The following is a 13873-nucleotide window of genomic DNA, read 5'->3' as shown; positions in this document are numbered from 1 at the left end:
ATACACACACACACGTTCAGTTTTTTCAATTGCTTGAACTAAAAGTTGGAGGGGGACGGGATAAACTACCTGCATCAACTTGTTATAAATGCAGGTAGTAATTTTACCTTGTCCTTATTCTTAGTACAAGTTTTGAAGAGTGCAGTTTGATTTTAACAGTTATTTTTTCAAAGGGACATATTTGGCATATTTTGCTTTATGAGTTCAATAAAGGCAACAACGCAATGGAAAGTGTGAGGAATATTAATGCAGTATATGGGGATTGGATAATATGTGTAAGCCAGAGTTAACGGTGGTTCCAGAAATTCAGAGCCAGAAACTACAGCCTAGAAGATGAGCCTTATCCTGGAAGATCTGTGGAGCTCAATGAGGATGTCCTGCAAACCCTGATGCTACAAAATCCCATTGTAACTGTTGAGGAGCTAGCAGAGAAGCTTGGATTTGGTCATTCAACCATTCAACGACACCTGTGTGCCATCAGAAATGTCAGCAATTGGGTCAATGAGTCCCTCATAAACTTTCTGAATCTAATGCTCAACCACATACAATGAGGATGACATTCCAAAGGCTGGAGCAGTTTGAATAGGAAACAATGTTCCATCCACCATATTTGTCGACATTGCCCCATCTGATTAGCATTTATTCCGCTGTCTTCAAAATCGTTTGGACGGAAAATATATGAATTCTGTAGACGAGGTCAGAACAGTACTGGAGGAGTATTTTTCATCACGGACAAGTGAATTTTGGAGAAGGGGCCTTGCAAGTCTACCAGATAGATGGTAGAGCATTGTAAAAAATGAAGGAGAGTACATTTTATGGAGTTTCTACCTATGCCTTTCTACATATTGAGCAGGACCATCTACCTAAAGGGATTTGTGATTTGTCTGCTTTACTCAAAGACCCTTTGATTCTAGACCATGCTTCCACACCTGAAATTTCTTCTCTAGTTCTGATAGTGATCCAGCTATAAGAACAAGGTCATCATTATAGAGGAGCTTGCAGGGGCAGCCTCTCTTAAATTCCTCTGTTATTGCCTGGAGGACTATGATGAACAAGAGGGAGTTGTCGCTACTTAATTGGTAATAGTTGTATTTTAATTGTGTGAATTAAAAAAAGCAATCAAAGAATTGATAAATTAACCTGCGTAAACAAAAAAGCTTCCAAATCTCAACTAACTTACTGTCTCTGAATTCCTAATTGGTAACAACATTCTTAAGCAATATGGGATTTTTGTTCAATTCAATGTATATTTGAAAATATACTTTTTTATTATTCTCACAGCTACTAGGCTCATATACTGACAATCTTCCCATCAGCAACACTACCATCTTTGATATTTATCAAGCTCGTTTTGTGTCTTTTATTAGTGCAATGGTCTTAGCTTTTTATTTATGCAATTGTTTCTCTTTTTCCATCATTTCTATGTTGTTCCATCACCAGACTCTTCTTCTTCATCAAAAATACATTTACTGAACCTGTTTTACTGTTCATGTATCTCTGCCAACTATCATCATCCAGCTTTAATGTCACTATGTTATCCCCTCGCTATTTCACCAAAGTATGATAGGGATTTAAAAACACCCTTCATTCTTAGAATAATTAATGGTTTTTTTAAATGACATTAAAACATTTTCTTTGCCAGGGTTATCTTAGTCAGATTTGCTATTATCATCAGATCTCTCTTCATGAAACATAAAAAAAAAAAGGAAATAAAGTGAACTTTATACTAATAGATTTGATAGTAAAAGAATATTTAATTAAATGCTGAGCAAGTCATTAATTTTAGTTATAGATTTTTAATTTTCCACAGGGATTAAATAACTTCCTAAGAGACATCAAACTTTTATAAAACTGGAAAAAAGAAAGGACAAAAGTATATTTGTGTGAACAATAATAATAAAATTAACTTCTTTGTTGTGTACTGTAAACTGATTATTTGCATAGGTCATGCATGACTTTAATGTATAAAATATATCTCACAAAGGACATTTTAAAAACATGAACTGAATAGCTAATCAGTTGATCATTAAATCTGAGTAGATTTGTTGGGGGAAGGGTGGAGATGGGGGAAAACAAAACATTTAAACCTATAAATAAAAATACAATCTTCTATAAAAGATACCAATACAATTTTTTGAAGTACTTTCCTTGATCAAGGATAGTACTTTTTGTACATAATGGAAAAGACAGTACAGTTAAGGCCAAGATTATGATTTAAGGTTAGGCAACATACCTGTCATGTCTAAGCTTAAACCAAGCAAGTTTGCCTTTCAACAATCTCTGATGTCTGAACCCTCGGGTATTTCATGCTAATTAACTGGTCAGATCTCTACCAGTTCTGTTCTGACTACACTTAGTCTCAAATATGCTTTACCAGGGACCTAAATGAGACAGCTAAGTAGGAGATCCCTCTTCTAAATAATGTTGCACTGTACCCAACAATCATGAAAGCTCAAATGGTTCACTCACAGCTAAATTGCAATAGTTATCATTATAATAATTATCATCTTTTAATGGCCATCTTCTATACTGGCATGGGTTGGATGATTTGACAGGATCAGATAGGTTTGAGGACTGCATTGTGCTCCAATGTCTGCTTTGGTATGGTTTCTACAGCTGGAGGCCCTTCTGAATGCCAGCCACTTTACATCATGTTTTGAGTGAAGGGCCCAATAATGCACATTCATCATCTAATGTCCGTTGTCCATGCTGGCATGGGTTGGACAGTTTGATCAGGGCTGGTAAGCTGGAAGGCTGAACCAGACTTCAGTTTGATTTGGCATGGTTTTCTATGGTTGGATACCCTTCCTAATGCTAACCACACCGAGAGTGTAATGGGTGCTTTTATGTGTCACCGGCATGGGTGCCATTTGCGTGACACCGGTATCTGCCATAACTGCGATTTTGCTCGGCTTGATGGGTCTTCTTAAGCACAGCATAATGCCAAAGGTTTCAGTCATTGCCTCTGTGAAGCCCAACACTCAAAAGGAACTCAGCCATTCAAAGACATTTTATCTTAGGGTGAAACAACTTGCTCATGCACTCCAACTAAACCTTACTATGCACTTAAGGGCTACTTAAGCCACAGAATTTGAATAATCAAAAAAGTGGGACAGTCAAAGGCAGAATGTCTTCAATCATAGCTAACATGAAGATAAACATGTAGTAGTTTATCAACAAGAAGATGTAAAGCAATGTTGGGCCTACACTCAAACTTAAAGGAATGAAATTAATACATTAACATGGCATTAAGTCTTGTACATAATTTGTCAACTCATAATCTTTCATCTTGATAAAAGTTAAAAAGAATAGATAAAATGTATAATTATCGAACACTTTAATATGAATAAATAAGCCAATATACAGTGGTATTTATGGTGTAAAATACAATAGAGAAACTTTAATAAAATGTCATAATGGATGGTTTTAAATTTAAATAAAGTTTTAACAGTATAAGAAATCAACATTTTTTAACAATAAGCAAATGTTTCCTTACAAAATAATGAGTAGAATGTACTGCTGTAAATTGAAATATTTTATTTAAAAACTCTTTATTTTTAAAATATTTCTTTATTGATTTTATTAGTAACTTTTCTTAAAAAGTGTACAACTGGTACGCATGAAATACACAGGCTCTCACAAATGTTAAATATCTACAACACATGTTTAAAAGCTGGACAATTTTTGTTTCAAACTTAGATTCACTATAATCTCTTGAAGTTTGTACATGCAAATATATATATTGCTGAAAGAATATTATAGTAGAGAATTAAATAGTAAGATTGCATGTGTATATAACAGCCATGGAAAATACAGAATTTATTTTAGTAATGATGCCAACTTAGATGATCGGAAATCAACACGAAGTTGTACAAAGGCCAAAATAACAGATTTGTCAAGTCCAGCCTGAAATAGAAAGAAAAATGGGTTAGTACATGAAGAAAATATTGAAATCTTAATAATATGCTTGATGTGTAAATGAAAAATAACTAGTTTTCTCAGAAATTTTATTATGTTCACTATCAGCATAATGATTTGCATAGATTTATCTGTTTTAACCTAGATTATTTGTAGGCAGTTACATAGTTCATTAAAACTTTATTTCGAGTACTTTTATCATTTTTCCTCTCCTATTCACCAAAAATTAAAATTTTCAAAGTATTTCATGAGTAATTTCAGTCTACAAAGAGAAACAAAAATGGGGTGAGACAGTGTGTGTGTGTGTGTGTGTGTGTGTGTGTGTGAGAGGGAGAATGTGAATGTGTGTATGTGTATGTGCATGCATGTGCGAGTGTGAGAGAGAGAGAGAGAGAGAGAGAGCATATCTGTGCATGCACACATCCACACACACACACACACACACACTCTCTCTCTCTCTTTTTCTCTCACTCTCTCTTTCTCCAGTATGTCACCTTTGACACACAGTGTGATGTCTGAAATTGTTTTGCCATATGTATTGCAATTCTATTGTATTTATGTACTATCTCTTTATATTGTATTGATATTAAATGCATTATCTGTTTGCATCTAAATCTCATGTTTGTTTTTGTCATGCTTATTACCAAGGCCATAGGAAAAAGGAGGAGGAAGAAGAAGAAAGAAAGAATGTGAAAACTAGTGCAGCAACCTTTCTATTATAAACAAAACAAGTTCTGGAAATCTCATACAGTTTAAACAAACAGCAGTTCTTATCAAACAACAGAGCATCGGACAACGTACCTTGTGGTATTTGATTATGTTGTTTTATGTTCTAAATTCAATTTTACCCAGGTACACTTTGCCATTTATCTTTTGATAAAATAAGCAATGGGCATCAACATAATTGACTATACCCTAGAAGGTGATGATCCAGTATAGAATATACAAATGAGACTAGTAAAAGAATATATCAGAAGGAAGGTTTGAGCAAGTGATTCTGGCAGATACCTTCCAACCTAGAGAAGTCAATACATTGACATCATTATTTGATGCTTGTTTTCCACACTGGCATGGGTTGGATGGTTTGATAGGAACTGGTGAGCCAGAAGATTGTGCTAAGGTCTACCGTTTGCTTTGGCATGGTTTCTATGGTTGCATGCCCTTCCTTAGTATTTCTGGTTGACAACTTTCAGAAAAGAGAAGTCGAAACATGATGTTTATTAATTCTGGCAGACACCTTCTAGACCAATGAGGTAAACACAATTGGTACCAATTCTGGCAGACAACTAGCTTCCAGTGAAGTCAGTACAGTTGATGTTTATTAATTCTGGCATGCTTAATGAAGACCAAGGGTTCTCAACCAGGATCCATATAAGATTTTGAGGGATCCACAGATGCAATATAGTAAATTGGGGGAGGGGGGATCCATGGTAATTTTTCAGGGACCATAAAAAAATTGTGCTTCAGACCAGTAAAGTTTATGTGCAATAAATTGGTTATACATCCACAACACACAAAATATTTTAACAATTTTTACACAAGTCCTAATAATATTTAATCATAAAAATACAATAGGATTTTTTAAACATTGAATGGCTATGGGGGTCCACCCAAGTAAAATAAGAATCAAAAGTGGTCCATTGGTAAAAAATGGTTGAGGACCCCTGATCTAGACCACTGAGGCAAACATAGTTGATAAACAGTTAATATCAAGCAATTCTAGCAGACACATTTCAGATAGTCAAATTAATACAATCAGAGTTTAAGTTTGAAATTTTACTGATTGATACGATGGTTGGAGAAACAGGTAAGATATAAAGTATTGGTTGACAAGTGGTTTGTAGCATATTGATTTGTATATTAATTGAATGGTTCTTTGAGGATGCAGCCCTGGTTTTGTTATAAATGCATAGTTACTATGAAAGGTAATCAGAGGCATTGTGATTTATAGAAATTTTAAATGCTTTGCATACGCACACACACACGATTAGAACTTTAAAATATATTTTTTCTCTCTGTCTTCACATACACTGATATTAATAGCAGTTGGATAGCTTCAAATAAATTAGACATAAATAGAAAATTACAGTACAGAAAACCGGAACATAGAAAAAAGAAATTTTCTTGTTTTACCAATGGCTCTTCAGTACAAACTTGCTGCAACGTCTCTGGTACAACCATTAGCAAGTTGCACAAAGCATGTAATTTATCGAATAACTGATTGATGAGAGGGATCTTGAATTCTTTGACAGCTTTTCTATATTCATTGACATCACAGATAACCAACATTCCACCTGAAACAGAATTAAACACAAAAATCAATCATTCATATATTACATAGAAAAATCAACACTGATTAATCTAAGGAAATGACATCTAATTTATATCTAGATACTCCTATGTTCATGGTTTAAATGCCTTTGATCAAATATCTACTTGTTCAAGGTTGACCTAGGGGCTTAATAATAACATCAGTATATTGTCTTTTGTAGCAGGAAATTTCCCCACAAGTCCTAAAAGAAGTCCAACTTTCCCTTAATTTTACTATTTTTATATCAACATATAATTAGTTACATCAATATTAGTTATCATCACTTTAGCCTCTGCAAAGTGGTTGGTGATAGGAAAGGCATCCAGCTGTAGCAATCCTGTCAAATCAAACATTAGAGCCTGATGCAGTTCTCTGGCTTACCAGCTCCTGTTGAACTGTCTAACCCATACAGCATGGAAAACAGACATTAATTGAACTGGTGATGCTAAATGTTTCAATTTATTCTTCACCACAATACCTTATTTTGTCAATAGTGCAAGCAAACGTTTAGGCTTACTCTGTCACATTCCTTGTTGCTATTCAGTAGCATTCTTTCTCTCACACACATTACTCCAACTTTTGCCACTCTCCCATCACCCCGTCTCCTTCCTATCACATCCTCTTCTACCCCAATGAATTTAAAGGTGAATTCAAACTTACCTAAAGAGTTGTATTGAAATTGTTGGAAATGTTCAAATATTAGACGATGGAATCGTGTACCAAGTTCAGTAAGAACAACATCAACATTTTTACCGTCTAAACTTAGCCGAATACTTTCAATCTGACTGTGTAGGAAAATTACAGTCCTTGCACATGCCTACAAAAGGAAGAAAAAAGTAATCATATAAAATATTAACACTTGGAAAGTATTAGTCATCACTTTTGTAAATTATGTGCATGTGTGTGAGTGTGTATGTGTTTATATAAATATATATAAAAGGCTTGTTCTAAAGATAACAAAGGGTAGAGGTATGGGAGTTAATCTCCAGCATAATTCTCTGTTTCCCACTCTGTTCTGGTTATCCATGTCTAAAGTAAAACCAAACTATTGACATCTTTTGAAAACGTTTTTGTCGTTTGTAAACAGTTACCTCAGAACGCATTTGCATATTTGCTTCCAAGTCTGGTTTGAAATCGGATTTCTTCTGTTCTGCTACAAGTATATGGCGAATGGCTCCAATAATTGCAGAGATTGATCTAGAAAAGAAATATCAAAGATTAAATCACACACACACACCCACTAAAAGAAGAGTAGATATATCTAAAGTTTAATAACTTTATATTGAAAGACCTAACCGTCACATCAACTTTCAATAATAACATTAATAATAATTCTATCTAATGTTGTCCCAACAATTTTGAAGGGAGAGTAAGTCAATTACACCGGCCCCTGTGCTCAACTGGTACTTATTTTATTGACCCCAAAAGGTTGAAAGGCAAAATGGACCATGGTAGTATTTGAACTGAGAATGTAAAGAGCAAGAAGAAACGTTACTAGCATTTTGTCTGATACACTTGATTATTCTGCCAGCAAATATTGTACACTTAATATTAGTTTACTCAACACTCTTCCTGCACCCAACTACTTTCCTTGCCACTTGTCTTCAACAAATAATAATAATAATAATAATCCTTTCTACTATAGGCACGTAAAAAGCACCCAGTACACTCTCGGAGTGGTTGACATTAGGAACGGCATCCAGCTGTAGAAACTTTGCCAGATCAGATTGGAGCCTGGTGTAGCCTTCTGGCTTGCCAGCCCTCAGTCAAGCCAGCATGGAAAGAGGATGTTAAATGATGATGATGATGATGATGATGATGCAATAGCCAGTTCTTTTGCTCAAACTATCATATCTCTAGCTGCTTCAAATGTCAAGATATGAAAATTGTCAAAGTGTAGTACAATGGTTTAGCATTTTTCAAAAGTGTAGTAAGTCCCACATACAACAGTTTTGCAAAAATATTTCTGATTGAAAGTATCATACATGCATGGAGTTATGACTTATGCATCCAACAAAGTATTATTGTTAGGTTGAAACTGTTGCTAGTGTAAAAGGAAAATGGAATGGTGAAACTATTTTTACGTTTTCTGAAAAAGCAACGTTTTGGACTTCCGATACTTTTGCATAATAGCAACAATATATATTTACACAGCAGTAATTTTTGTCACATTATTAGTACTGTAAAATGTATTTACCTGTCTAAACCAAGATCAATTTTAGTTTCTAGCTGATCACGAAGTTCCCTTTTCCTTTGTAAACAAGTACTATGCTTAGGTGAAGAGCTGTAAAATATTCAAATATTAACAAATTCCTATATTAGTAAAAGACATGAATTTTCAGAAAAAAACTCAGTCATTAGAATTTACTATACAAAAAAATTATACACATGAGACCAGCAATTTTGAGGGGAGTCTGGGGTTTGTCAATATACTCAACCCCAGTATTTGACTGGTACTTATTTCACTGAATGAGAAGGGATGAAAGATAAAGCTGACTTCAATGGGATTTAAATACAGAATATAAAACATTTTGTCTATTATAACAGTTCTGCCACTCCATAAACCAACTGAGACCTGGAGAAGAATTAAAAGATAATCTTGATCCTCATAAGATTTGAGTACAAATAGTAGTTCAATCTGTTAGCAATGACCATATTTACTTGTCACCCTATTTTATACTTGATATTAAATGAAAAAAGCTGGGATATGACTTATACATGGGGCAAAAGCTAAACCTATAAAGTGAAAATTTTTTTATCAAGATTTAACACTAAATTAGAAGTGTGACTTATACACAAGTAAATATGGTAGCCTTGCACTTCATTACTTTAATTGATCCACTGCCTCAATAATAGCAATACTGCTCTGTAGGATACAAATGAAAGTATGGAAACTTGTAGGGAAGGCTATACTCAATTGGAATCTAGAACACTTTTATCTTTAATTTTTTACTTGTTTCAGTTATTGGACTGTGGCAATGTTGGTAGTTTGTCCATTGATGCGATGAAGACCATCTAGTCATCCTGGAGTGGAGGTGGGCTAGTGAGGCCAATCTGCGCCTGAAAGAGTCTTTGACAGTGTGGACAGGGAATGGTATTGCCTGCTACAGGTTTGTTAGCTCTGTTCTTCCTGGCTTGTCTGTGGTCTTCTGCAGCAGCGGTCCTATTTGTCTCGCATGTATTGGCACCCTTGTGGACAGCTGATCGCCACCTTTCTCTGTCTAGAGCAGACTGCTCCCAAGTTGCATGGTCAATGTTGAAGGCTTTTAGTGAGGTTTTCAGTGTGTCCTTAAAGCGCTTCTTCTGGCTGCCTTGTGAGCACTTTCCCTTTTTTGCAGCTCGCCAAAGAGCAATCTTTTTGGTAATCGATCGTCTGACATGCGAGCTACGTGCCCTGCCTAGCAAAGCTGAGACTGCATCAAGATGGTATGGATGCTGGGGAGGTTAGCATGTATTAGTACTTTGGTGTTGGTACACCACCTTGAAAGGCTTTAGTCAAACTGACCCTCAGTAAAGTCTGGTGCATAATATATCGGTCTCTTTTGTCAAACCACTAAATTATAGGGATGTAAACAAACGAACAATAATTGCCAAGTAATGATAGGGAAACAAACGTAGACACAAAAACACTTACACATCAATATATAGGATGAACTTCTACACAGTCTCCATCTATGAAATTTATTCAAAAGTCATTGGTTTGCCCTGGGCTATAGAAGAAATCACTTTGCAAAGTGAGTTTCTTAACCACACAGCCATGTCTGTGCCTACTGATATTGTTTTATCAACTCAGAGTGATGCAAAGCAAAGTGAAACGATCTACTATAATTGTTAACTCCACCATACTATTAATGCAATAATAGGCTCTATGTGGTTGCATATTAAACAACTACATAGAATTGCCCTTATTAGCTAGTTACTGTTACCAGTGATACTGTGTAATTGCAGATCAGCTTTGACAGACTAAACCTATCGAAAATGGGTAGTTGACTAGTCAGTGCAATCTACAAATATACTATGCATCTCTTTAGTTGACAATCATGCTTCATATTCTAATATGTAGTGGTTAAATGTAAGACAGTCTCAGCAATAAACCATTAGATTCTGCTTGTGAGTACATGACATGGTGTACTCAGTTAGAACATAACAGTAACTGTTCTATCATTTAGTTATGACTAAAGGGAAATCATACTGATAAATGGGCAAAAACTTATAGCTTTTTTATATGTTAATTTAATTAAACAAAATATAGCCAAAGATTTTAAAACTAATACTTAAAAAATATGAGAAGTTACTTAATGAACCTGGATATTATTTGTAAAATACAATAAAATACAATTCATAAGAAAGGTTCAGTTATATTTGATTAATACTTACAGAACCAATGGTACTAAACTGTCCATAAATTGCTTTTCAAAAAGATGGAAAAGAGTGTTTGCCTGACCAGTGACATCGAAGAAATATATCTCAGGAAGGGTCCTTGCATCAGCCAATGGAATAGCTGTAATAGAAAATTATTAATGAACGAATGTACTCTTGCCATGCACCTATAGCGTCTCTAGGTTAAGGATTCTGATTAAATGAATGTATTTAATGAATGTGGTGTGATGCGAATAAGAATATGACTGGGTATATTATTTATTGAAAGTGTTACTTTGAATAGTTCAGGAAATAATAATGTTACTGATTACATTTAGTGCTGTCAGTACAAATGGCAGAAAAAAATGTAACATTCTGTAATCCACTGACCTATTAGAACAATAAGTTAAAAAAAAAAAAAAAAAAATTCTTAAGCTTTTGATCCTAAACTAATTTACAGGCAAAACTTGAAATGTTTCAGAGGGAAGTAAATAGGAAGTTGCAATGTTCATGCTTTCATCTAAGACACTGGAAAGTTTTTGGATACATTATAATCTTTGCAAGCCATCACAGATTGATGGTATTATGGTTGATATGCAGCATGAACAGTAGCAAGTCAATGTCTGTAGGTAAAAATGAAGAAGAGGAGGAGGAAGAAGAGGGAGGCAGCAACAGCATCATCATCATCATTATCATTATTATTATTTCAACATACATTTTTCTAAGCCTGCAAGGTTTGGACAGAGTTTACTATAGCAAATTTTCTACAGTCTGATGACTTTCCTGTCACCAAGCAAGATTAATATTTTCCCATGATCAGACACATTTTTACAGAATATTGGAAATGAATGACACTACTTGTATGATAGTGACAATCATTTATAACTGCTATGCACTATCAAGACAAGGACACACACACACACAATTATATACACACACATGCATGAGGAGCTTCTTTTAGCTTCTGTGAACCAAATCTACTCACAAGGCATTGATTGGCTTGGAGCAATAATAGGAGACGCTTGCCTATGGTGTCATGCAGTAAAACTGAACCCAAACACATGTGGTTGGGAAGCAAACTTCTCAGCCATATAGTCACACTTGCTCATAATAATGTGAATTTACAAAAAATTTAAAGACCAGACAGTGGCATGTTTAGGCCTGAGGCAAATGAATTCCACCTGGAAATTTAAACTCGGTAGCATACTCAAGCTCTGTGTCACCAACTACCATTCTATGGTACTTACCAAAATGGTTAAGTACAAATTTAGGCTACTTTGTATGTAATGTCAGATGAGATAATAGAAATGGGAGAATAAAAACAGTGAATGATGGATGTAAAATTCTAGCTAGAAAAATACAGAATAACACAAAGTTGTTAAGCCTTAATGTGAACTTATATCTTTTATTTGTTTCAGTCATTGGACTGTGGCCATACTGGAGCACAGCCTTAAAAGATTTAATAGAACAAATTGATCCTAGTAGTTATGTTTTTTTTAAGTGTGGTACATATTTTATTGGTCTCTTTTGCTAAACAAACCAACACCTGTTAAGTGGTGGGAGGGAGACAAAAGAAAAACACACATTCAAGTAAAAAGTACTTGTGCCAGTGGCATGCTAAAAACCACACAGCACACACTGTAAAGTGGTTGGCATTAGGAAGGGCATCCAGCCAAATCAGACAAAAATCTGGTGTAGCTTCCCAATTTGCCAGCTCTGGTCAAACTGTCCAACCCATTCCAGTATGGAAAACAGATGTTAAAGGATGATGATGATACCATCATCATCATTTAATGTCTGTTTTCCATGTTGGCATGGGTTGGATGGTTTGATGAGGGCTGATAAGGCCAGGGGCTGCACCAGGTTCATATATATATATATGATGGAATTCCACACAGTTTCCATCTACCAAATTTGCTCACAAGGTATTGGTTGGCTTGGTGCAATATTAGATGACACTTGCTCAAGGTGCTGCACAATGGAACTGAACCCAAAACCATCTGGTTGCAAAGTAAGCTTCTTTACTACACAGCCATGCCTGTGTTTATGACAACATACAAGTCAAAGAATGGATGGACAGACAGACTGATAAATAACAGGTGTAAATGAAAAAAATTTATAAAGAAAGAGTGAAGAACACCAAAAGAAATATATTAATTCGTTAACTATCTCATCATCATCATCGTTGTTGTTTAACGTCCGCGACAATGATGATGATGATGAGATAGTTAACAAATTTATACTTAGCATTTGGCCATCTTAGATACTAAATTTTTTTTTCAAGGAGATAAGAAAAATGTTGCTTTTCTGCTGTATGATTCCTTACGCTTTCTTTCTTTATTATTTTCTGTAACTAAGGTGGTGAGCTGGCAGAAATGTTAGCATGCCAGGCGAATGCTTAGCAGTATTTTGTCTGCTGCTACGTTCTGAATTCAAATTCCGCCGAGGTCAACTTTGCCTTTCATCCTTTTGGGGTTGATAAATTAAGTACCAGTTACGCACTGGAGTCAACATAATCAACTTAATCCCTTTGTCTGTCCTTGTTTGTCCCCTCTATGTTTAGCCCCTTGTGGGCAATAAAGAAATAAGAAACGTTAACATGACAGGCGAATGCTTAGCGGTATTTCATCTGTCTTTACGTTCTGAGTTCAAATTCCGCCAAGGTTGACTTAGCCTTTCATTCTTTTGGGGTGAATAAATTAAGTTAAATTAAGTACCAGTTGTGTACTGGGATCAATCTACTCAACTATCCACCACCCCGCCAAAATTTTGGGCCTTGTGCCTAGAGTAGAAAAGATTATTTTCTGTATCTACCTGTCTTAATAAATGAAGGTGTAACAAAGTTTCTGGAATTATATAATGTAAACGATTTTACTACTGATGAGTTTTTAGAATTTATCACATGGAATCTGTTTGTGTTATGATTTCTTGTAAGTGAAATTCCTTTAAAATTTCCTTTAGGTGAAATTTCTTTAAAACATTACCTTGTAGACCTAATTCAACTGCATAATCTATATGTTCCATTACAAGATATTGGATGAGTGTTTCTAGAATTTTGACAGCATTTGAAGGTAGGTCTGATGCACTGGAAATCTGAAAGTAAATATATCAACATTATGAAACATAAGCATATTCCCTTACGCACATGCACACATAAATAAACAACAAAACAATATGCAAAAATAAAATTTTAAAGAGAAAAACTGACTTTTGGAGTATGAGCAGACAAGGGTCCAACCCAACACTTACATATCTTAAAATACTACCAAGTTGGGAATAATGCAA

General features: G+C 35.0%; 1 protein-coding gene across 1 annotated transcript in view; it reads right to left on the bottom strand.

Moving 5' to 3' along the window:
* Positions 1–3320: 3320 nt before the first annotated feature.
* Positions 3321–13873, bottom strand: part of LOC106871180 (exocyst complex component 5) — a 31052-nt gene continuing 20499 nt past the window's right edge. The window contains exons 13-19 of the mRNA XM_014917515.3: positions 13573–13681; positions 10607–10730; positions 8427–8513; positions 7321–7426; positions 6890–7046; positions 6052–6212; positions 3321–3906 (exon numbers count right to left, since the gene is read on the bottom strand). Coding sequence (XP_014773001.1) covers positions 3820–3906; positions 6052–6212; positions 6890–7046; positions 7321–7426; positions 8427–8513; positions 10607–10730; positions 13573–13681 — 831 coding nt within the window. The 3' untranslated portion in view covers positions 3321–3819. The remainder of the gene's footprint in view (positions 3907–6051; positions 6213–6889; positions 7047–7320; positions 7427–8426; positions 8514–10606; positions 10731–13572; positions 13682–13873) is intronic.

This window comes from Octopus bimaculoides, chromosome 1 (genome assembly GCF_046866305.1).
Source record: "Octopus bimaculoides isolate indiv1 chromosome 1, ASM4686630v1, whole genome shotgun sequence".
Taxonomy (NCBI): Eukaryota; Metazoa; Mollusca; class Cephalopoda; order Octopoda; family Octopodidae; genus Octopus; species Octopus bimaculoides.
The sequence above is the reverse complement of the archived record's forward strand: the minus strand, read 5'-3'. Positions and strand labels throughout refer to the sequence as shown.